The sequence below is a fragment of the Bos taurus genome, chromosome 23 (assembly GCF_002263795.3).
Source record: "Bos taurus isolate L1 Dominette 01449 registration number 42190680 breed Hereford chromosome 23, ARS-UCD2.0, whole genome shotgun sequence".
Classification (NCBI taxonomy): Eukaryota; Metazoa; Chordata; class Mammalia; order Artiodactyla; family Bovidae; genus Bos; species Bos taurus.
Window position 1 is genome coordinate 7,486,931 of NC_037350.1, and position 22,568 is coordinate 7,509,498.

The window sequence follows — 22,568 nt, forward strand, 5'->3', positions numbered from 1 at the left end:
GCCTCCCGCCCCTCAGGCTTTAAAGGCACAGGCAGGCACCCCCGCCCGAGCCGCTGGGCAATACTCGGCCGACTCGGCCACTTCTCCTTTAAAAAACGGCTGCTTCATTCCACCTTAAAGGTACCACGTCTCGTACGCCGCTAAGGACTCCGGACTCGGGTCCGCCGAAGCTCTCATTTCCCTTTAATTTAGTAAGCCTGCCTCTTCCTATTGGCGATGGGTCTAGGCCTTCGCTGCTTGGGCTCCGCCCCTGAGCTGTGGCCATTAGCGCGTTTACGATGTCTAACCGCCCCGGTCGCCCAGATTCTGACAGTCCTCCTGAAGCTCCGCCCCCCACCTCTGGTCTTGGATTGGCTAGATAACCTTGAGTCGGCCGCTGATTGGCTTTTTTACTGCTACCGCTAGAAGTGGGAAAGAAAAGCACATTCAGGAGGCTGAAGCACATTTTAGTGCCTTGCAGAGGGCAAGGAGCCCTGAGGATGAGAAAAACTCCAACAGAGGCGTGAAGGCAGCTGGACAGGGCAGATCCAGGGCTGTCCCGGGGGAACGGCTAACCCTGAGCCAGAGCACAGCTGGTGCCAATCACCAGCTGGTGAGGGCGGGACAAGGAAAAGACAGGGATACAATAAGAAAAGAACTTTATTGTTTATTAATGTTTCTATGTAAAACTTAAGCTTTGTTGTTGTTGTTGTTTTTAAAAAGAAACCACCAACAGGCAATTAGCTCAGTCCATCCCTTCCTCAGTCATGTGCTTCCTACCATCCTCCAAATACGATCCCAAACATTTTGGGGTCAGGGAGGAGGGGGAGGCAGTTAATCAGAGTCTGAGAGCACGATGATCTCCTCGGGATCACACTGTGTCGCCACACTCATCTGCAGGGGAATGAGAGACAAAGAGTCAGAAAGGTCTGGAACACAGTGAAGCCAGGGAAGGACTTTATCAGAGATCAAAACTTAGGGTGGGAAAAAAGAGAGAGGGAGGAGGTAATGGGTATAACATTCAGAGAACCCCAAATGAATGATGAAAGAGAATGAAGTTAGGAAACACAGCCACCCCCTCTTACCTTATAAGTACCAGGCCTGGAGGGTTGTGACTGGGGAGTGTGGGACAACCGGGTTGGAAGTGGGCTACAGAGGGAGCTGGTCACCAAGCCATGGCTAGGAGAGTCCACCCTTGTTGAGGAATCAGCAACTGGAGCCATAGAAGCCAAGGGGGAAGGTGGGCTGGGCAGGGTATGTGTCTTCTGCCCGTTCTTCTGTACTGCCCTTTGCATTTCCACATGGCTAGAGACAGAAACATACATGGGAGGAGGGTTGTGTGTGGAGCCTGAGGCTGGAGGGGGAGTGTGCAGTTTTTCCCCAGACTCCTTTCTACAATATTTCTCTCAGAAAGCCCCTTCAGTCCCTCCATGGCTTCCCTCTTTCTCCTTGTTGCTGTTACCTCTTTCCTAATGGCCCAGCTTCTGTTTGCTTCTCTTTCCGAGATTTCTTGCGGGGGGGACTGGAATCCCCCCAAGTGTGAGGAGAGACGCCTCCATTGAAGGAAGTGGAGGTGACCATGGCGGCCCCATTCTCCAACACAGTGGTGAGGAGGTCCTCTGATTTCTTGGAAGAGGAAACGTCCCTCTCCTCAGGGGAAGGGGTCGTATCCAGGGGCAAGGCTTCAATCTCTAGCTCAAAGAGCTGAGACATAGGGCTCTCTTCCTCCAGGGGCAGCTCCTCGAGGTGCTCTTCCCTGCTTTCAGCAACTACACTGGAGGGGGCCGGGGGCTCTTCTGCCAGTGAAGATGGTGACTCTGTGAGTCTTTTGTTTTGCTGCTCCTCTGAAGACCCATTTTTCCCTTTATGAGGTTCCAGGTTCTTTTCAGTGGAGATCGGTAGTGGGGACATGGGGCTCTTATCTCCATCCTTCTCTGGAAAAAAAAAAAGAAAAAAGAGCAGATTGGTAGCAAAAGAACTGGGGGAAAGAGTAAGAGAAAGAAGGAAAGGATCTCAAAGGGGCTCGTGCCCAACAGAGTAGAGAGAATTGACACCGGATAAGACTGTTTCCTTGACATACCTGCTTCCTCCTCCTCCTCTTCATCGTCCCCCTGACCTTCCTTCATCTGTTCCAGATCCTCCTCTTCTTCGGAATCTGTGGCCTCATCTTCTTCCTCCTCATCTTCCTCGTCTTCCTCCTCGTCTTCCTCCTCATCTTCCTCCTCTTCCTCTTCCTCCTCCTCTTCACTTTCCTCATCTTCTTCATCATCGATCTCAGCCTTGGAAGTGGTAGGACACTCCTGGGACGCCATCCCACTAGGGCCCTGCAGAGAACAAAGGAGTTTCCTGAAGGAATCTGTTGCCCCATTCTCAAAGGAATGCTTCTTGAATTCCTTCTGCACATGCCACGATCAGTCACCCCAGACTCCCTCCTGGCCAGTGCAGGGGAAGGACAAGGTCTCTCCTTTCATACCTCACCAGAATCCAACGAGGATTTGGGGGTATCTTCAGAGTGGGAAGAGGTGGCCTGGGGGAGCCGGGCTCTTCTCTTCTGTCTCTCACTCTCCTCATTCCTGTCTTGCATCATCGCATACTTGGAGATGACCTCATCCAGCCGGCTCATAGCCAAGCTTCGGTTCTCCCGCAGGCGCCGGGCCAGGACAGGATCTGACAGTGCGGGATCAATGCCTGTGTGGGAAGATATAAAGTCAGTGTAGTCACCCAGAACTCTAGAAGTAGGGACTAAAGAGATGCCCCCTCCACCACACACACCTGACGAATGAGGGTTACCAAGGAGTATCTCACTAATGCCTACCTGGCCTATAGTCATCTGTGAGGTGACAGCCAAAGTTGTAGATGAGATCCAGGTGGCGACGCTCCTGTAACCTGATGCCCACATCTCGGAAGGCATCCTGAGCCATGAGCTGGAGCTGCTGTCGGGGGAGGCCAAGGCTGTGCCGAGCAGCTGCCTTCTCTACGGCGCGCAGTACATCTCCATAGTCAGGGAAGGTATCAGGCCCTGGCTTGTTGATGAGCCGCTCAATGCGCCTATTGACCTCTGGGTAGCGGGTACCACGGTAGGGGATGCGCTGCTCTATGACCCGGCCTGTCAGTGAAGAGCAGTCTTTCAGCTCACACAGCCGTCCAAAGAGACGGATCAGCTTACGCTTCAACCTTGCTTCCTGCAGGTAAGTGGAGTCTGGGTCATCCATTTCTGAGAGATCCAACTCCTTTTCTTGCAGCCGCCGGATCTCTGCCACATACAGTGCCAGCAGCTGCTCCAAGCGCTGGATCTGCCGCCGGGAACCATGGGTCCTTGGGGCCTCAGAGGCAGTGGTATCAGCATTTGGGTCCGAGGAGGGGTCTGTGGGAGGGTTATTCCCAGAGGGCTCACTAGAGGTGGTGGCAGCAGGGGCCAGGTTCAGCTTCTTCTTGGCTGAGTGGGCCTTGAGAACCGTGCAGAGCTCATTAATGTAGACATAGAGCTTAGCTGGCCGGTTCTGGGCCCGAGAGAGGACCCGAGAGAGGATGTTGCAGAACTCCGCCGAGGCCAAAAACAGAGGGTGGGCCCGCTGCTGCCGGTTATAGAGGAACGGGACCACCTCAGGGTGATCCGCCGTCTGCGTCTTACACAGTGCAAGGAACTGGAAGGTTCACGGGGGAAAAGGGAGGGGAAAAAGATAAAGGATAGGGTTGAGAGAAAGGTGAGGTGGGGTTAGTGGGGGAGAAAGGACAGGAGAGCCAATCAGCCATCCCCCTCCCTGGGGCACGACAGTCTTCTCCCCTAAAGCTCACCTCTTCAAACAGCTTCTCATTCTCCAACTTGTAGCATTTCTTGCCGCCAGAACTACTGCTTCCTCCAGCCCCATGGGGCTGAGAGGAGCCAGGGGCTTCTGCCTTGGGTGAGGCCGGATTAGGGGGTGGGTGGGAGGGCCCTGGTTGAGCAGCTGCTTCATCTTCTTCATCATCATCCAGCACGATGATGCTGTTAGCGGTGGCCATAGGGGATCAAATCCCCCGGAGGGAGGAAGTGTTGGGGATTTCGTAATTCCTGCTGGAAGGGGATGGGGCCTCAGACAGAGCCCCTCCAGCATCGCCCCATCCCTTCAGCTCACACGTTTGCCAGTCTTCTTGGGTTTCAAAAGCACCCAGCCATGCCCAACAGTGTCCTTATTGCCTAGCTTCAGCAAGCAGTAGTACCATATGTTTTTCTGGCCCTTTACTGTGGGAGTTCCAAACCTTCTGAAAACCTGAAGTCCCACCCCCAGCTCTACCCCCCCACGCCTATATCCGGTCTTTCAGTATCGTTTTCCCACTATTTCTCAGAGTTGGCAAGTTGAGTCTTCCTCTCAACCCCTGGACGACCTCTCACGCGGCACTCCAGGTTCCCTTGACATCCTCTCGAACAGACACCACAACCCCGCTGGCACCACCGTCTTCCCTGTTCGCTCTCTCTCACACATATCAAATCTAAACCCTCACCCCATTCTGAAAGATAACCCCAACTCGGAGACCCTCTGAGAAGGAGGTTCCCTCCCAAAAATCCATTCCCTTTTATACTTAAATTATCTCTATATTCCACCCTCTGGTGGGTCTCCTCAAACCGAAGCGCTAGGTTGAAGATATTTCACCTCAAGTCCCCTCCTTCTCACCCCACCCTAATTTTCCCCATTCTCTTTTAGTGACCTGTAACCGATCGTGAGCTCCACGCTGGGCTCTCCCGATTCCTCTCAGATTCCAGCCCTGAATCCAGTCCTTCCCCTAAATGAGCTTCCCGCCAAGTCCCCCTCCCCCAGTTCAGCCCCTGGCCGCCCCACTCCCCTTCAGGGATAGGAAGGAAGATCCCACAGCCTGCCCGTCAGACTCAGCGCCCGGGACTCCCCAGTACCTCTCCCTCGACATTCCTGCCCCCGCCTTCGCTCCCCACACCGTCCGGCCCCCACCTCAGAAACGGTCTCTCGAGGCGACCCTCTCCGCTGATCTCAGAACCTCGCATGGTTCCCTCCGTCTTCCTTCCCCCTCCCACCGCAGGCCCTACTCCATACCGGAAGCCGCGGAGTTTCCGCCCACACGCGCCGGGCGCGGCCATATTGTCGCACGGAATCCAGTGCCCCCGTCAGGCAGGAAGGAAGGTAGGGCCGCCCCTCCTAGAGCCTCCAGTGCCGCCCACAGAGTCTGCGGCTCCTTTCACCCTGGCCTGCAGGGGGCGGATTCGTCGCCTCCGGGCGTCCTAAATACCCGAGGGCCGCCATTTTGCCGTACGGCTCTGGCTGCGCCGGGACCGGGGGGCGCCGTCTGTGGAGCTCTTTTCACCCGGTGCTTCCGCGACTCCGCCAATCAGAAACTTCCCGCATCCCGGCCCAACCACCGCTAGTCGCGTGCGAGGAGGACTGATCCACCTTTCTACGTTGGGGAGGGGGGGAGGAAATAACGGAACAGCGCGGGGTGAGGAATTGGGCCCTCCAAGGCTGAACAGGGATGCATGGAAAGGAGGAGTCTCTTAAAAGGGAAATAAAACCTTTTCTATCCGCTGGGCTTTGACAAGCCTTGTGGCGCTGCTTTCCTACCTGCCAGGTCCCAGTTTCCGCGGCTCAATCGACTGTACCTGTCATTCCTTTCTATGGTCTGCGCGCTCCCTTGCAGCTGCCCAGAAGCTACTTCTACATCCAGGTGCCTACATCTCCCAATCATCAAGTCATAACACATGCATACAAACGAGCACAACACGCTATACAAATGTGTTGTTATTATTATTGCGATTGTTGGCGTGCTTTCCAAGCTCCACCACAGAACTAACGACCAACCAAGTAGGTGGGACCTAGTTGGTTCTCCGTCGTTTTCTGGAGGGGGTTCCCGAGGCGCAGGCGCTGAAGACAAGGAGGCTGTGCTTTGTCCAGGAGCTCTAGGGCCTGAGGACAGGCGATGTGGGGAGGGAGCTCTGAGCAGAATCTGTAAGAGCTGTGAGAAGAAACGAGGCTCGAGGCTCGTAAAATACCTTGAGTCTCGTCTCCTCCTCTTCCTCTGGGATAGCTGATGAAGGAAGAGAGAAGAAACCAACATTGGCGCCCGCCTCGCCCACACCCTCACCCTAAACCAACTTTAGGGAAACTGGAGGGGCTCGAAGAGGCAAAGCTGGGCCCAAAGGTGAACTTCTGAGGAAACCGGAAAGGTTAATATGGTTCCAATCGCAGAGTTTCCCACATCCTTGAGAATTCCACAGAGGGGGAGCATCTTGCCACTTTCTAGGACCACAGTCTCTTACATCCCCAATCCCTCGGAGTTACAGAACCTCAAACCCTCACTCCCATTAAAGAATCCCACACCACTTTTCTCCAGTCGTCTAAGCCTGTAGTCTTCAAATTGGGGGACATGAAGACTCGCCTAAGGGTACTCGGATTTGGGACATATAAAGGATTAATTTCCAGATTCTCAGTTTTCCCAAAATTTGTTTTCCTGAATAAATGCTTGCACTAGAGCTTCTCCTTCTTTTTCTCTTTTACAATAGACTTTCTCCCCCTCTATTTAAAAAGGAAAAAAAAAAAAAAAAAGGTATAGTTCTTAACCATGAAATCTAAGGATAACTTTACCTTGTTTTACCTTGGTTGTTTTTTGTTTGTTTGTTTTGGGACACATGCCCTGAATCTTGCAGGGATCTTAGTTCCCCAACCAGGGATGGAACTGGCCCCCAGCGACAGCAATGAAAGCACCAAGTCCTAACTGATGGACCACCAGGGATTTCATTACCTTGTCTTAAATAAAGAGACATGTAACAATATTGTAATATAATTATCCTCTAATTTAAAAAAAAAGACATGTAGCCTATTTCTTTCAAGGCACCATAAACACCATCCTGTCTATCTCATTTTAAATGTACTTTTAATATTAAGTTCATCACTTCATGGGAAATAGATGGGGAAACAGTGGAAACAGTATCAGACTTTATTTTTTGGGGCTCCAAAATCACTGCAGATGGTGACTGCAGCCATGAAATTAAAAGACACTCCTTGGAAGGAAAGTTATGATCAACCTAGATAGCATATTCAAAAGCAGAGACATTACTTTGCCAACTAAGGTCCGTCTAGTCAAGGCTATGGTTTTTCCTGTGGTCATGTATGGATGTGAGAGTTGGACTGTGAAGAAGGCTGAGCGCTAAAGAATTGATGCTTTTGAACTGTGGTGTTGGAGAAGACTCTTGAGAGTCCCTTGAACTGCAAGGAGATCCAACCAATCCATTCTGAAGGAGATCAGCCCTGGGATTTCTTTGGAAGGAATGATGCTAAAGCTGAAACTCCAGTACTTTGGCCACCTCATGCGAAGAGTTGACTCATTGGAAAAGACTCTGATGCTGGGAGGGATTGGGGGCAGGAGAAGGGGACGACAGAGGATGAGATGGCTGGATGGCATCACTGACTCGACGGACCTGAGTCTGAGTGAACTCCGGGAGTTGGTGATGGACAGGGAGGCCTGGCGTGCTGTGATTCATGGGGTTGCAAAGAGTCAGACACGACTGAGCGACTGAACTGAACTGAATATTAAGTTATGAAAATGTGTACAATCTTTATGCTATTTTATCACTTCTGCTCTCATAATAATTGTAATGATAACCCAGAAGAAATATTTCTAAAAACCTAGAGTTTTATGGTCACAAGAAAGAAAAATATTTTTCATCTCAATTATAATATATATATATGTAAGAAAGTGTGATAGGGGACTTCCCTGGTCATCCAGTGGTTAAGACTCTGTGCTTCCATTGCAGGGGGCTGGCCTTAGATCCCTGGTAGAGGAATTAACATTCCCCCATAGGTGCAACCAAAGAAAAAAAATATTTTAAAATGTGATAAACTGGTCAATAAAAGACTTTCAAGTATAAAAGCATAAAATTGTGGGGAAGTCGAATGGTAATAGGAGTTTTAGGAGAATAGAGAATGATGGGTTAAGAAAAGGAAAGAGTCCCAATTATATTTTTTAATGAGGGCTAGTGGATACCGTCACTCTGATATTTCAGTTCCCCTGGACACACAAAAGATTGATTTATTTTAAAATATTTTGTATATCCCAGGAATAACATCGTTGAAACAATGTTAACTTATGATGATAAAGTTTAGATGCTTACATAGAAGTGCTTGAGAAGAACAAACTTTTTCAAAATTATTTCCTGAAGTATAGGTGCAGAAATTTTAAGACAGTTGCTCTCAGCTATCCAACTGTCCCTCCAAAGCCCCCAACAGTGCCATTCCCCTCCACCCTGTCTCCCCTCTCACCTCTGTGGCAGGGCAAGCAGAGGTTTAGGAAAGATGGTCACAATTCCAGCTCCTCCTCCTTCTCAGGCGTTCTCAGGAGCCAGTCCTCAAACTTTGCCCAAGGTAGCAGCCATAGCAGCTTCCAAACAGCCTCCAGCATCAGCAGTGTCACGATGAGGACCAGGAAGATAAAGAAGGCTTTGTCCATGGCCCGCCGCAGGGGACCCCTGGGAGGAGTGGGATGTCGGGCAAATGCCAGGAACACATCCTCCTCATCCACATCGCCCTCCTCCTCGGCCATTCTAACCCACAGTCTGACCGCTGGCTTGAGCGAGGAGGCTGGGATGAAAGCCCTTAGTCAGCCTTGCCAGGATTAAGGGGAACGATGTCGGCAAGTCCTGCACCTGCCCAGCTTGACCCTAATTCCCCCAACCAAGAAGAAAAAAGGAGAGGAAGGCCTCTGAGTCTTTGAACGATCAATATAATGTGAATAATCTGGAATAAATAATTCCTAAACTCTGTCCAGTTTTTGGGCTTCCCAGATGGTTCAGTGATAAAAGAATCCGCCTGCCAATGCAGGAGACACCGGTTGGATCCATGGGTCCGGAAGATCCCCTGGAGGAGGAAATGGCAACCCACTCCAGTATTCTTGCCCGGAGCCAGAACAGAGGAGGCTGCCTATAATCCAGAGTTGCAAAGAGTCAGACACCACTGAGCCACTGAGGACGCACACACCCACGTCCAGCTTTTTAACTTGTGTTTCGGAAACTGAAGTCCCAACAGAGACATGCCAGCTGCAGCTGCCCAAGTCATTCTAGGTCTCTAAGATTAAGGTTCAAGGCATTGGGCCTCTACAGCCCAGGACCTAGTACCTACTGTGAGCCGGGGTCACTCAAGCACTTCAACACTGCGTGGGGTTGGGGGGATGGGGAGGAACGATCTAACCTAGGCGCGGTTGGGCGGCAGTGCGGGGCGCGGGGGGGTGGTGCTGTGGGGAGGCGGGGGTCGTATGTGCGGGCCGCAGGGGCCGGACAGGGGGCAGCAGAAGCTGAGGCGGCTCCAGTCTGCGCAGGCGTAGTTTTTCTCCAGGTCTGGGGTCGCTGAGCTTGCTGCGCCGAAACCCGGCATGCTGTCTTTGTGACTTCCAGTAGGATTATAACTGGACTGCGGGTGCCCAATCGGAGGTTTATAAAAAGAGAAAGACCGTGGATGGCCAGCGGAGCGACGGTTAACTATAGGGACTTAACTATTGAGGCAATAATAAGGAAGGGTGAGCTGTGCTTGAGGGGCCCTGGTCTGAGAATTGCTGGTGGGAAATGTCAACGAGGACATTGGGACTAGGATTGAAGGCCTTTTCTTAACTCTCTTCCCCAGGCACTGGCCTGAAGCTTCGTGAGGGAAATCAAAGTCTATATGGAGACCTGCCCATAAATTGTGGTTGGTGGGTGGAGTGCAGAGGGAGGAAACAGCCCAAGAGGTAATAGACCTCCAGTGGGTTCTTGCCTGGAGAATCCCAGGGACAGCGGAGCCTGGTGGGCTGCCGTCTATGGGGTCGCACAGAGTCGGACACGACTGAAACAACTTAGCAGCAGCAGCAGCAGGGCCCCTTAGCTAAACTCCACTTTGACCTTGATAAAAAAAACATTGTTTTCTTGGGAAGACCTTGTTTACCCCAAAATAGTACAACGGATGTCACAGTTTTGCTTAGAATCAACTCATATTATCGTTTGCTGCCACCACAGGAAACCACATTACCAGTCGAAAGAAAGAAAGAAACTAGATGGGAGTCTGAACTAATTATTTATATTTTTAAATCAGTCACAGCTTTATTTTTTAAAAAATTTTATTTATGGCTGTTCGGGCTCTTTGTGGCTCTGTGGGCATTTTTTCCTAGTTGGGGCAAGCGGGGGCGACTCTCTAGTCGCCTATGCATGGACTTGTTATCGCAGTGGCTTCTCGTCTTGCCGAGCGAGTACTGTAGGTGCGCACAGGCTTCAGTAGTTGTAGCACTTGAGCTCAGTAGTTGCTGCTCCCTCAGCTCTAGAGCACAGGCTCAGTAGTTGTGGAAGTGGGCTTAATTGCTCCTCAACATGTGGGATGTTTTCCCCATTGGGGATTGACCCCAGAACCTGTCCCCTGCGTTGGCGGTCGGATTCTTTACCACTGAGCCACCAGGGAAACCCCATACTAATCGTTTATGAGTTGTGTTAATTAAACAAGGAGAACTTTAGACTGAGGTGACTCTGATGCCCTGGTGGTCTACTTAAGCCAAAATCTAAACCTATAAATGCCTCAAGAGAAGCTAGAGGAGGGACTTACCCGGAGTGGTTAAGAATCTGCACTTTCCACTGCAGGTCCCACCGAGGTGGGTGAACTAAGGTCCCCAACGCTGCATGCGCAGGCCCAAACCCGCTCCCCCCACTCGCCAAAAAAAAGAAACACTGGAAGATAGTCACACACAGCCAAATCGACTAAGCTATAGCCAATCAAATAATTTCCTTTCTTTGCTTCCACGTTTTCTCCATTAAAGTCTTTCCTCTGGGTCAGGTCTGAGGACGTTCAAACTACCGGTGCAGTTGTGCTCCTTTCACATGCTGGCAAGGTAATGCTGAAAATCCTTCAAGCTAGGCTGAACCTACTTCAAGCCGGTACAAGAACCATGTACTTCCAGATATACACGCTGGATTTAGAAAAGGTGGAGGAACCAGACATCAAATTGCCAACATCCATTGGATCACAGGAAAAGCAGGAGGATTCTAGAAAAACATCTACTTCTGCTTCATTGATTACACTAAAGCTTTTGGCTGTGGGTTACAACAAACTGTGGAAAGTCTTCAAGAGACGGGAATACCAGACCACCTTACCTGCTTCCTGAGAAACCTGTATGCAGGTCAAGAAGCAACAGATAGAACCAGACATGGAAAAACAATTCAGTTCAGTTGCTCAGTCGTGTCTGACTCTGCGACCCCATGGACAGCAGCATGCCATGCTTCCCTGTCCATCACCAACTCCTGGAGCTTCCTCAAATTCATGTCCATCCAGCCATCCAGCCATCAGTATTGGAGTCAGTGATGCCATCCAGCCATCTCATCCTCTATCATCCCTTTCTCCTCCTGCCTTCAATCTTTCCCAGCATCAGGGTCTTTTCCAATGAGTCAGTTCTTTGAATCAGGTGGCCAAAGTATTGGGAGCTTTAGCTTCAGCATCAGTCCTTCCAATGAATATTTAGGACTGTTTTCTTTTAGGATTGACTGGTTGGATCTCGTTGCAGTCCAAGGAATTCTCAAGAGTCTTCTCCAACACCACAGTTTGAAAGCATGAGTTCTTCTGTGCTTAGCTTTCTTTATGGTCCAACTCTCACATCCATACATGACCACTGGAAAAACCATATCTTTGACTAGACAGACCTTTGTTGGCAAATTAATGTCTCTCTTTTTAATATGCTGTCTAGGTTTGTCACGGGCTTCCCTGATAGCTCAGTTGATAAAAAAATCTGCCTGCAGTGTGCGAGACCTGGGTTCGATCCCTGGGTTGGGAAGATCCCCTGGAGAAGGGAAAGGCTACCCACTCCAGTATTCTGGCCTGGAGAATTCCATGGACTGTATAGTCCATGGGATCGCAAAGAGTCGGACACAACTGAGCAATTTTCACTTCATTTCACTAGGCTTGTCATAGCTTTTCTTCCAAGGAGCAAGCAAGTGTCTTTTACTTTCATGGCTTCAGTCACCATCTGCAGTGATTTTGGAGCCCAGAAAAATAAAGTTCTTCATTGTTTCCATTGTTTCCCCATCTATTTGCCATCAAGTGATGGGACCAGATGCCATGATCTTTGTTTTCTGAATACTGAGTTTTAAGCCAGCCTTTTCACTCTCCTCTTTCACTTTCATCAAGAAGCTCTTTAATTCCTCTTTGATTTCTGCCATAAGGGTGGTGTCATCTGCATATTTGAGGTTATTGATATTTCTCCTTGCAATCTTGATTCCAACTTGTGCTTCATACAGCTCGGCATTTGGCATGATGTACTCTACATATAAGTTAAATAAACATGGTGACGATATACAGCCTTATCTGAATCCTTTCTCAATTTGGAACCAGTTTGTTGTTCCATGTTCGGTTCTAACTGTTGCGTCTTGACCTGCATACAGATGTCTCCGGAGGCAGGTAAGGTAGTATGGTATTCCCATCTCTTGAAGAACTTTCCACAGTTTGTTGTGAGCCACACAGTCAAAAGCTTTAATGTATTCAATGAAGTAGAAGTAGATGTTTTTCTGGAATCCTCTTGCTTTTCCTGTGATCCAATGAATGTTGGCAATTTGATCTCTGGTTCTTCTTTCTTTTCTAAATCCAGCTTGATCATCTGGAATTTCTTGGTTCACATACTGTTGAAGCCTCGCTTGGAGAATTTTGAGCATTGCTTTGCTAGCATGTGAGATGAGTGCAATTGTGCCGTAGTTTGAACATTCTTTGGCCTTGCCTTTCTTTGGGATTGGGATGAAAACTGACCTTTCCCAGTCCAGGGGCCACTGCTGAGTTTTATCGGCATATGGAGTGCAGCATTTTTACAGCATCATCTTTTAAGATTTGAAATAGCTCAACTGGAATGCCATCACCTCCACTAGCTTTGTTCCTAGTGATGCTTCCTAAGCCCCACCTGACTTCGCATTCCAGGATGTCTGGTTCTAGGTGAGTGATCACACTGTTGTGGTTATCTGGGTCATTAAGACTTTTTGTATAGTTCTGTGTGTTCTTGTCACCTTTTCTTAATATCTTCTGCTTCTGTTAGGTCCATATCATTTCTGTCCTTTGTTGTGCCCATCTTTGTATGAAATGTTCCCTTGGTATCTCTAATTTTCTTGAAGAGATCTCTAGTGTTTTCCATTCTATTGTTTTCCTCTATTTCTTTGCATTGACCACTGAGGAAGTCTTTCTTATCTCTCCTTGCTATTCTTTGGAACTCTGCATTCAGATGGATGTATCTTTCCTTTTCTCCATTGCCTTTTGTTTCTCTTTTCTTTTCAGCTATTTGTAAGCCTTTTTTGGACTTTTTGGATTTTGCTTTTTCACATTTCTTTTTCTTGGGGATGGTCTTGGTCACTGCCTCCTGTACAGTGTTACAAACCTCTGTCCATAGTTCTTCAGGCACTTTATCAGATCTAATCCCTTGAATCTATTTGTCACATTCACTGTGCAATCATAAGGGATTTGATTTAGGTCATACCTGAATGGTCTAGTGGTTTTCCCTGCTGCTGTTGCTGCTGCTAAGTCGCTTCAGTTGTGTCCAACTCTGTGTAACTCCATAGTCGGAAGTCCACCAGGCTCCCCTGTCCCTGGGATTCTCCAGGCAAGAACACTGGAGTGGGTTGCCATTTCCTTCTCCAAAGCATGAAAGTGAAAAGTGAAAGTGAAGTCGCTCAGCTGTTTCTGACTCCTAGCAACCCCATGGACTGCAGCCTACCAGGATCCTCCGTCCATGGGATTTTCCAGGCAATAGTACTGGAGTGGCTTGCCATTGCCTTCTCCTAGTGGTTTTCCAACTTTCTTCAATTTAAGTCTGAATTTTGCAATCAGGAGTCCATGATCTGAGCCACAGTCAGCTCCCAGACTTGTTTTTGCTGACTGTATAGAGCTTCTCCATCTTTGGCCGCAGAGAACATAATCAATCTGATTTCGGTATTGACCATCTGGTGACCTCCATATGTAGAGTCTTCTCTTGTGTTGTTGGAAGAGGGTGTTTGCTATAATCAGTGTGTTCTCTTGGCAAAGCTCTGTTATCCTTTGCCCTGCTTCATTTTGTACTCCAAGGCCAAACTTGCTTGTTACTCCAGGTATCTCTTGACTTCCTGCTGTTGCATTCCAGTCCCCTATGATGAAAAGGACATCTCTTTTGTGCGTTAGTTCTAGACAGTCAGGTGGGTCATCATAGAACCATTCAACTTTAGCTTCTTCGCCATTACTGGTCAGGGAATAGATTTAGCTTACTGTGATATTGAATGGTTTGCTTTGGTAATGAACAGAGATCATTCTGTCATTTTTGAGATTGCACCCAAGTACTGCATTTCAGACTCTTTTGTTGACTATAACGGCTACTCCATATTTTTGAAGGGATTCTTGCCCACAGTAGTAAATATAATGGTCATCTGAATTAAATTCTCCCATTCCGGTCCATTTTAGTTCACTGATTCCTAAAATGTAAATGTTGACTCTTGCCATCTCCTGTTTCACCACTTCCAATTTACCTTGCTTCATGGACCTAACACCCCAGGTTGTTCTTTACAGCATCGGACTTTACTTCCATTACCAGTCACATCCACAACTGGGTGTTGTTTCACTTTGGCTCTGTCTCTTCATTTTTCTGGAGTTATTTCTCCACTCTTCTCCAGTAGCATATTGGGCACCTACCAACCTGGGTAGTTCATATTTCAGTGTTATATCTTTTTGCCTTTTCATAGTGTTCACAGACTGATTGAAAATTGAGAAAGGAGTCAGACAAGGCTGTATATTGTCATGCTGCTTATTTAACTTCTGTGCAGAGTACATCATGTGTAATGCTGGGCGGAATCACAAGCTAGAATCAAGATTGCCGGGATAAATATCAACAAACTCAAATATGCAGATGATACCACGCTGATGGCAGAAAGCAAAGAGGAACTAAAGAGCTTCTTGATCAAGGTGAAAGAGGAGAGTGAAAAAGCTAGTTTAAAACTCAACATGAAAAAAACTAAGATCATGGCATCTGATCCCATCACTTGATGGCAAATAGATGGGGAAAAAATGGAAACAGTGGCAGATTTTATTTTCTTGGGCTCCAAAATCACTGCAGACAGTGGCCGCAGTCATGAAATTAAAAGACACTTGCTCCTTGGAAAAAGAGCTATGACAAACCTAGACAGCATATTAAAAAGCAGAGACAACACTTGGCTGAAAAAGGTTCGTCTAGTCAAAGGTACGTTTTTTTCAATAGTTCTGTATGGATTTGAGAGTTGGACCATAAAGAAAGCTGAGCGCTGAAGAATAGATGCTTTCGAACTGTGGTGCTGGAGAAGACTTTTGAGAGTCCCTTGAACAGCAAGGAGATCTAACCAGTCCCTGAATATTCATTGAAAGAACTGATGCTGAAGCTGAAGCTCCAGTATTTTAGCCACCTGATGCAAAGAGCCGACTTATTGGGAAAGACCCTGATGCTGGAAAGATTGAGGGCAGGAGAAGGGGGCAACAGAAGATGAAATGATTGGATGGTATCACCAACTCAATGGACATGAGTTTGAGCAAACTCTGGGAGATAGGGAAGTATAGAGGAAGCCTGGTGTGCTGCAGTCCATGAGGTCGAAAAGAGCTGGACACAACTTAGTGACTGAACAACAATACCAACAGGTCTGAAGAGTGTTCATAACCACTTCTGGTTTGATGCAGTACCATTCCATGCATTTTGGCTCAAATAAACTTAAAAATTTTAACATGCTTCAGTTTAACATTAACAGTTATGTGAGCAGGATCTTGGACAAGTCACCTGATGTCATGAAGGACAAATGAAATAAGATTTTCTTTTGGGTAAATCATGAAATGCTGTGTAAATATAATGTATTAATTTCTGATACCCTCACTATGTCTCAGATAAGTTTGCAATAATGCCACCCAAACACCTTCATCATCTCCTTATAGTTCCTTCCCCATGGTAAGTTCAAAACTAGGATCTTGTGTAATACATAAACCCAGCACTTTATTGAATTAAAAAATTTTGGAAGCAATTTAGAACTTACAGAAAACATTTAATAACAGTACCAGGGACTCTGGTGTCCTTTCCCCCCAATTCCCCATTTGTCAACATTTGGCTCTGTTTGCTTATTTCTCTCAACCCCAATGTAACTGTCTGTTATGAGCTGAATTGTGTTTCTCCAAAATTCAAATATTGAAACTTTAACTCCCAGTACCTCCAAATATGATCTTATTTGGAAATAGGGTTGTTGCAGATGTAATTGGTTAAATTAAATTGAAATCATACTACAGTAAGTGGACCCTTAATTCAATATGACTGATGTTCTTATAAAGGGAAATTTAGACACAGACCTGCATATCATGAGAATATCATATGAACATGAAGGCAGAGATAGTGTTTCTGTTACTGCGAGTCAAGGAATGCCAAAGATTGCCAACAAACCGTGAAAAGTTATGGGAGAGGCATGGTATAGACTTTTCTGTCATAGCCCTGAGAGAACCAATCCTGTTGACACTTAGTTTTCTGACTTCTAGCCTTCAGAATTGTAAGATGATCAATTTCTGCTGTTTAAGCACCCTGTTTGCAGTACTTTGTTGTGGCAGCCCTAGGAAAGTTATATACCATCCTATTCAGGAAATCAATACGAGTATCCAATTCATAGGTACAATTCAGGTTTTATCAGCTGTCCCATTAATGGCTCTGTCTTTTCTGGTCTAGGATCACATATCGCATTTGGTTGTCACATACCTGCAGTCTCCTTCAGCATGAGCAGTCAGTTCTGTTCAGTTCAGTCGCTCAGTCGTGTCCGACTCTGTGACCCGATGAACCACAGCACACCAGGCCTCCCTGTCCATCACCAACTCCTGGAGTCCACCCAAACCCATGTCCATTGAGTTGGTGATGTCATCCAACCATCTCATCCTCTGTCGTCCCCTTCTCCTCCTGCCCTCAATCTTTCTCAGCATCAGGGTCTTTTCAAAAGAGTCAGCTCTTCGCATCAGGTGGCCAAAGTATTGGAGTTTCAGCTTCAACATCAGTCCTTCCAATGAATATCCAGGACCGATCTCCTTTAGGATGGACTGGTTGGATCTCCTTGCAGTCCAAGGGACTCTCAGGAGTCTTCTCCAACACCACAGTTCAAAAGCATCAATTCTTCGGTGCTCAGCTTTCTTCACAGTCCAACTCACATCCATACATGACCACTGGAAAAACCATAGCCTTGACTAGATGGACCTTTGTTGGCAAAGTAATATCTCTGCTTTTGAATATGCTGTCTAGGCTGGTCACAATTTTCCTTCCAAGGAGTAAGCGTCTTTTAATTTCATGGGTGTAGTCACCATCTGCAGTGATTTTGGAACCCCCAAAAATAAAGGCAGCTGCTGTTTGCCATGAAGTGATGGGACCAGATGCCATGATCTTCGTTTTCTGAATGTTGAGCTTTAAGCCAACTTTTACACTCTCCTCTTTCACTTTCATGAAGAGGCTTTTTAGTTCCTCTTCACTTTCTGCCATAAGGGTGGTGTCATTTGCATATCTGAGGTTATTGATATTTCTTGCAGCAATCTTGATTCCAGCTTGTGCTTCTTCCAGCCCAGTGTTTCTCATGATGTACTCCGCATATGTTAAATAAGCAGGGTGATAATATACGGCCTTGACGTACTCCTTTCCCTATTTGGAACCAGTCTGTTGTTCCATGTCCAGTTCTAACTGTTGCTTCCTGACCTGCATACAGATTTCTCAAGAGGCAGGTCAGGTGCTCTGGTATTCCCATCTCTTTCAGAATTTTCCACAGTACTTGTGAGCAGTACTTCTGTATTTCTCTGGTCTTCCATGAATCACTTTTAAAGAGTACAAGCTTTTCATTTCTGTAAGATGTCTCTTACAGAGACAAACCTCAGTGCATATAAGGGGAAGAGAGAAATAATGTGCTCCTCTCCTTGCATCACATCAGAAGTTACAGGAGATGAAACCATCTCACTCTTGATGCTGCCAAACCAGTCTGGCAGGTTTCTCTACCATAAAGCCATGACTGTCCCTTTGTGATTCCTAAGTATCTGGCACTTCATCTAGTCTCCATCTTTCTGCTTTATCATCATTCACTAATGACTCTCATCAGAATAAGCATGATGATGTTTATTAAATGGTAATTTTTTTATTCCATCATTTTTTCTTCAGTTTTCAGTAAGCAGTCTACTATGAAGAGAAATTTCTTTCTCCTTTCTTTATTTATATCATATGAACTCATGGATTCCTATTTTATTCAATGAATTGTAATCCATTATTATTATATGTATTTATATTATCTGGGCCCATACATTTCTATTTTGTTTCATTAATTGTAACCAGTTACTATTCTCATCATTAATTTCATGCACAAGTTATCCCAAATTTGGGCATCTCCAGGTTCCAAGATTCATGCTCACCAGCCCCTATCACTCCCACAGGAGAGAATGGGAAGCCCATGGGCCTGCTGGTGCAAGTGAAGTTCACAGGCATCTGAGCTGCTCCAGCAGCAGTGCCCCATGGGTTCCTAGCTGGTGCAGGGAGAGAGAAGCGGGAAGCATTTCCCTGATAGTGGCTTGGACCCCTCTACTTGTCATCAGGCACCACTGAGGAGCTCCTGTGCAAGCTGGGCAAGTAGTGAGACATCCTGGTGCTGATAGGGGTGAAGATGAAGAATGTGAAGGGCAGCATCCTCACCTTGTCTCAAGAGCTCGGCGAGAAGGATCACCTGCTGGCCATTGGCTGTGTGTGTGCGCTCAGTCATGTCCGACTCTTTGTGACCCTTTGGACTGTAACTTGCCAGGCTCCTCTGTCTATGGGATTTTTCAGGCAAGAATATTGGAGCAGATTGCCTTTTCCTACTCTAGGGGATCTTCCTGACCCAGAGACTGAACCCACATCTCCTGCGTCTCTTGCATTGCAAGTGGATTCTTTACTACTGAGCCATCGTGGAAGTCTTGCTGCCCACGGCTGTCATTTGCAAAACGTGACAGAATGTGAACAAGTTCCCTTTTGGCCTTTGCGACTCCCAGACCCCTGTCGGCTTGGAAGAGACCTCGGGCCACTGCTGTTGAACTCCCTTATACCTCTGGGGCACTGTTTGACAGTACTGAGGCTTAGGCAGTTGAACTCTTTTGCTGGTGACTTGGCACCCTCTCTTGTTGCCTCCTGAAGCCAGGTCCTGAAGTCTGGGACCTCAGACTCTGCACTGGTAACACCAGCAATTATGACTTTATCTACCTTTCCCCACTTTCACCCCACACCCCAAGTTTATATTGCACATTCTGGAAAAGCAGAAGCTTCAGAACTACTTAACTTGAAACTTATCCCCTACGGATGCAGACAGGATGCCCACGACTAGAGATCTGGGAAGACAACACTTTGAGTTTGGCCAGCAATCAGAGACAGCTCTTCTGAGTGTGGTGATCAGAGATCCAAGTAACGTAAGTTCTCCTACTTTTTGTGCCTCCCCCACCACCTCGCCCCCACCCCGAAGCAGTTTCTTGGGAAACTGGCAGGTCTCTGCTTCTTCCTCCTAGGACGTCCCTCTCAGAAGGCCATTTATAGGGGGATCTTGGTGATTTGTTGATGAGGATCCAGCTTGCCAGGGACTTAGGTGTATCCTGTTATGTTTGCTACAGATTCTATTTTCTGTACAGTTAGTTAGATTAAAGTTCTCACTGTGTGTGTTTGGCAAAATGAATTAAACAGAAAGTAAGGTTAAAAAAAAAATTATCCTAATTTGGCAAATGGGAAAGTCCTTCAAGCTAGCTTCTGTGTCCTTCTGCAATATGCTCAATATTATTTGATCGTTTCCTTACTTTCTTTTTTCTTAAATTTTATTATTTTTTTAACCCCCAAAACATTTTGTATTGAGATACAGCCAATCAACAATGTTGTGATAGTTTCAGGTGAACAGTGAAGGGACTCAGCCATACACATACATATATCCATTCTCCCCCAAACCCCTCTCCCATCCAGGCTGGCGCATAACATTGAGCAGAGTTCCATGTGCTATACAATAGGTCTTTGTTGGTTACCCATTTTAAAGGTAGCAGTGTATACCTGACTTTCCCAAAGTCCCAACTATCCCTTTTCCCCCGGCAACCGTGTTTGTTTTCTAAGTCTGTGATTCTCTTTCTGCTTTGTAAATAAGTGCATTTCTGTTATTTCCTTTTAGATTCCACATATAAGGGATGTCATATATTTCTCCTTCTCTCTCTGATTTACTTCACTCAGTATGACGCTCTCTAGGTCCATCCATGTTGCTGTAAATGGTCTTATCTCACTCTTTTTAATGGCTGAGTAATATTCCACTGTATATATATATATACCACATCTTCTTTGTCCATTCCTCTGTCAGTGGACACTGGGGTTGCTTCCATGTCTTGGCTGTTGTAAACAGTGCTGCAATGAATGTTAGGGTGCATGGATCTTTTGGGGCCATGTTTTTCTCTGGATATATGCCCAGGAGTGAGGTTGTAGGTAGCTCTATTTCTAGTTTTTTAAGGAAACTCCATACTCCATTTTTAGTTTTTTAAGTTCTCCATAGTGGTTATACCAATTTACATTCCCATCAGCAGTGCAGGAGAGTTCCCTTCTCTCCACACCCTCTCTAGCATTTGTTGGTTTTGGATTTGTTAATGATAGCCGTTCTGACCAGCGTGTGGTGATACGTCACTGTAGTTTTGACTTGCATTTCTCTCATAACTAGTGATGCTGAACATCTTTTCATGTACCTAATTACCATCTGTATATCCTCTTTGGAGAAATGTCTATTCAGGCCTTCTGCCCATATTTTTAGTGGGTTGTTTGTTTTGATGTTAGTAAGTGTTATAAGTTGTTTGTAAATTTTGGAGACTAATTCCTTATTGGTCACATTTACAAATATTTTCTCCCAATCTGTGGATTGTCTTTATTGTTTCCACTTTGCTCTACGAAAGCTTTTACATTTCAGTAGGCCCCATTTGTTTAGTTTTGCTTTTATTTCCATTATTCTGAGAGATGGATCAAAAAAGATGTTGCTGTGATTTATGTTAGAGAGTGTTCTGCCTATGTTTTCCTCTAGGAGTTTTATAGTGTCTGGTCTCACATTTAGGTCTTTAATCCATTTTGAGGTTATTTTTGCATATAGAGTTAAGGGATGATCTAATTTCATTTTTTAAAATTTATTTATCTATTTGACTGCACCAGATTTTAGTAGCGGCATATGATTTCTTAGTTGGGGCACGTGGAACCTAGTTCTCTGACCAGGGATTGGACCCAGGCCCCCTGCAGTGGGAGTGAGGAGTCTTAGCCACTGGACCACCAGGAAGTCCATTTCATTTTTTCACACATGGTTGTCTAGTTTTCCCAGCACCATTTGTTGAAGAGGCTGTCTTTCCAACATTGTGTTGTCTTGCCTCCTTTGTCACAGATTAATTGACTATAAGGGCATGGGCTTATTTCTCAGTTTTCTATCCTGTTCCATTGGTCTATATTTCTTTTTGTGCCAATACCATACTGTTTTGATGACTTTAGCTTTGTAGTATAGTCTGAAATCAGGGTGCCTGATTGCTCCAGGTCCGTTTTTCTTTTTCAAGATTGCTTTGCTATTCAGGGTCTTTGTTTCTCTATAAAATTTTTGAGATTTTTTTGTTCTAGTTCTGTGGAAAATGCCATTGGTAATTTGATAGGGATTGTATTGAATCTGTAGGTTGCCTTGGGTAGTATAGTCGTTTTGACAAAATTGATTCTTCCACTCCATGAACATGGTATATTTTCCCATCTGTTTATGTCTTCTTGGATTTCTTTCATCAGCATCTTATGGTTTTTGTAGTACAGGTCTTTTGTCTCCTTAGGTAGGTTTATACCTAGGTATTTTATTCTTTAGATGCTGTAGTAAATAGAATTGCTTCTTGAATTTCTCTTTTTTGATCTTTCATTGTTAGTGTATAGAAATGCAGCAGACTTCTGTGTATTAATTTTGTAAACTGCAACCTTACCAGATTCATTGATGAGTTCTAGTAGTTTTCTGGTAGCATCTTCAGGATCTTTTATGTACAGTATCATGTACATAAACAGTGACAATTTAACTTCTTTTCCAATTTTGACTCTTTTTACTTCTTTTTCTTCTCTGATTGCTGCATTTAGGACTTCCAAAACTATGTTGACTAAAAGTGGTGAGAGTGGACATCCTTGTCTTGTTCCTGATGTTAGGGTTCCTGGAATGCTTTCAGCTTTTCACCACTGAGTATGATGCTATCTGTAGGTTTGTCATATATGGTCTTTATTATGTTGAGGTATGTAGCCTCTATGCTCACTTTCTGGAGAGTTTTTATCATAAATGGGTGCTGAATTTTGTCAAAAGGTTTTCTGCATCTTTTGAGAGGATCATATGGTTTTTATTCTTCAATTTGTTGATATGGTGTATCACATTGATTTATTTGCAGATGTTAAAAAATCCTTGCATTCCTGGGATGAATCCCACTTGATCATGGTATATGGTCTTTTTAATGTATTGCTGGATATGGATTGCTAGTATTTTGTTGAGGATTATTGTATCTATGTTCGTCAGTGATATTGGCCTGTAAGTTTCTTTTTTTGTGTGGTATCTTTGTCTGATTTTGGTATTAGGGTGATGGTAGCCTTGT

At 46.0% G+C, this 22,568-nt stretch overlaps 2 protein-coding genes across 5 annotated transcripts; both read right to left on the reverse strand.

Moving 5' to 3' along the window:
- Positions 1–621: 621 nt before the first annotated feature.
- Positions 622–5,113, reverse strand: DAXX (death domain associated protein). Of its 4 annotated transcripts, none has more exons than XM_059880233.1 (8): positions 5,025–5,113; positions 3,775–4,030; positions 2,795–3,623; positions 2,453–2,667; positions 2,060–2,303; positions 1,442–1,913; positions 1,065–1,284; positions 622–873 (listed from the first exon to the last, which is right to left on the reverse strand). In XM_059880233.1, the coding sequence occupies exons 2-8, from the start codon at positions 3,979–3,981 to the stop codon at positions 814–816; spliced, it is 2,247 nt and encodes a 748-aa protein (XP_059736216.1). In that variant the 5' UTR covers positions 3,982–4,030; positions 5,025–5,113; the 3' UTR covers positions 622–813.
- A 302-nt stretch (positions 5,114–5,415) lies between these two features.
- On the reverse strand, positions 5,416–9,135 carry SMIM40 (small integral membrane protein 40). Its single transcript, XM_059880534.1, has 2 exons — positions 8,241–9,135; positions 5,416–6,009 (listed from the first exon to the last, which is right to left on the reverse strand). The coding sequence occupies exon 1, from the start codon at positions 8,518–8,520 to the stop codon at positions 8,278–8,280; it is 243 nt and encodes an 80-aa protein (XP_059736517.1). The 5' UTR covers positions 8,521–9,135; the 3' UTR covers positions 5,416–6,009; positions 8,241–8,277.
- Between the last annotated feature and the right edge of the window lie 13,433 nt (positions 9,136–22,568).

Coding starts and splice junctions, on each gene's coding strand:
- DAXX (XM_059880233.1), bottom strand. CDS start 3,981: ATGGCCACCGCTAACAGCATCATCGTGCTGGATGATGATGAAGAAGAT. Junction 3,624..3,774: donor ATGAGAAGCTGTTTGAAGAG/GTGAGCTTTAGG, acceptor TGAACCTTCCAG/TTCCTTGCACTGTGTAAGAC. Junction 874..1,064: donor CCAGGCCTGGTACTTATAAG/GTAAGAGGGGGT, acceptor ATTCCCCTGCAG/ATGAGTGTGGCGACACAGTG.
- SMIM40 (XM_059880534.1), bottom strand. CDS start 8,520: ATGGCCGAGGAGGAGGGCGATGTGGATGAGGAGGATGTGTTCCTGGCA.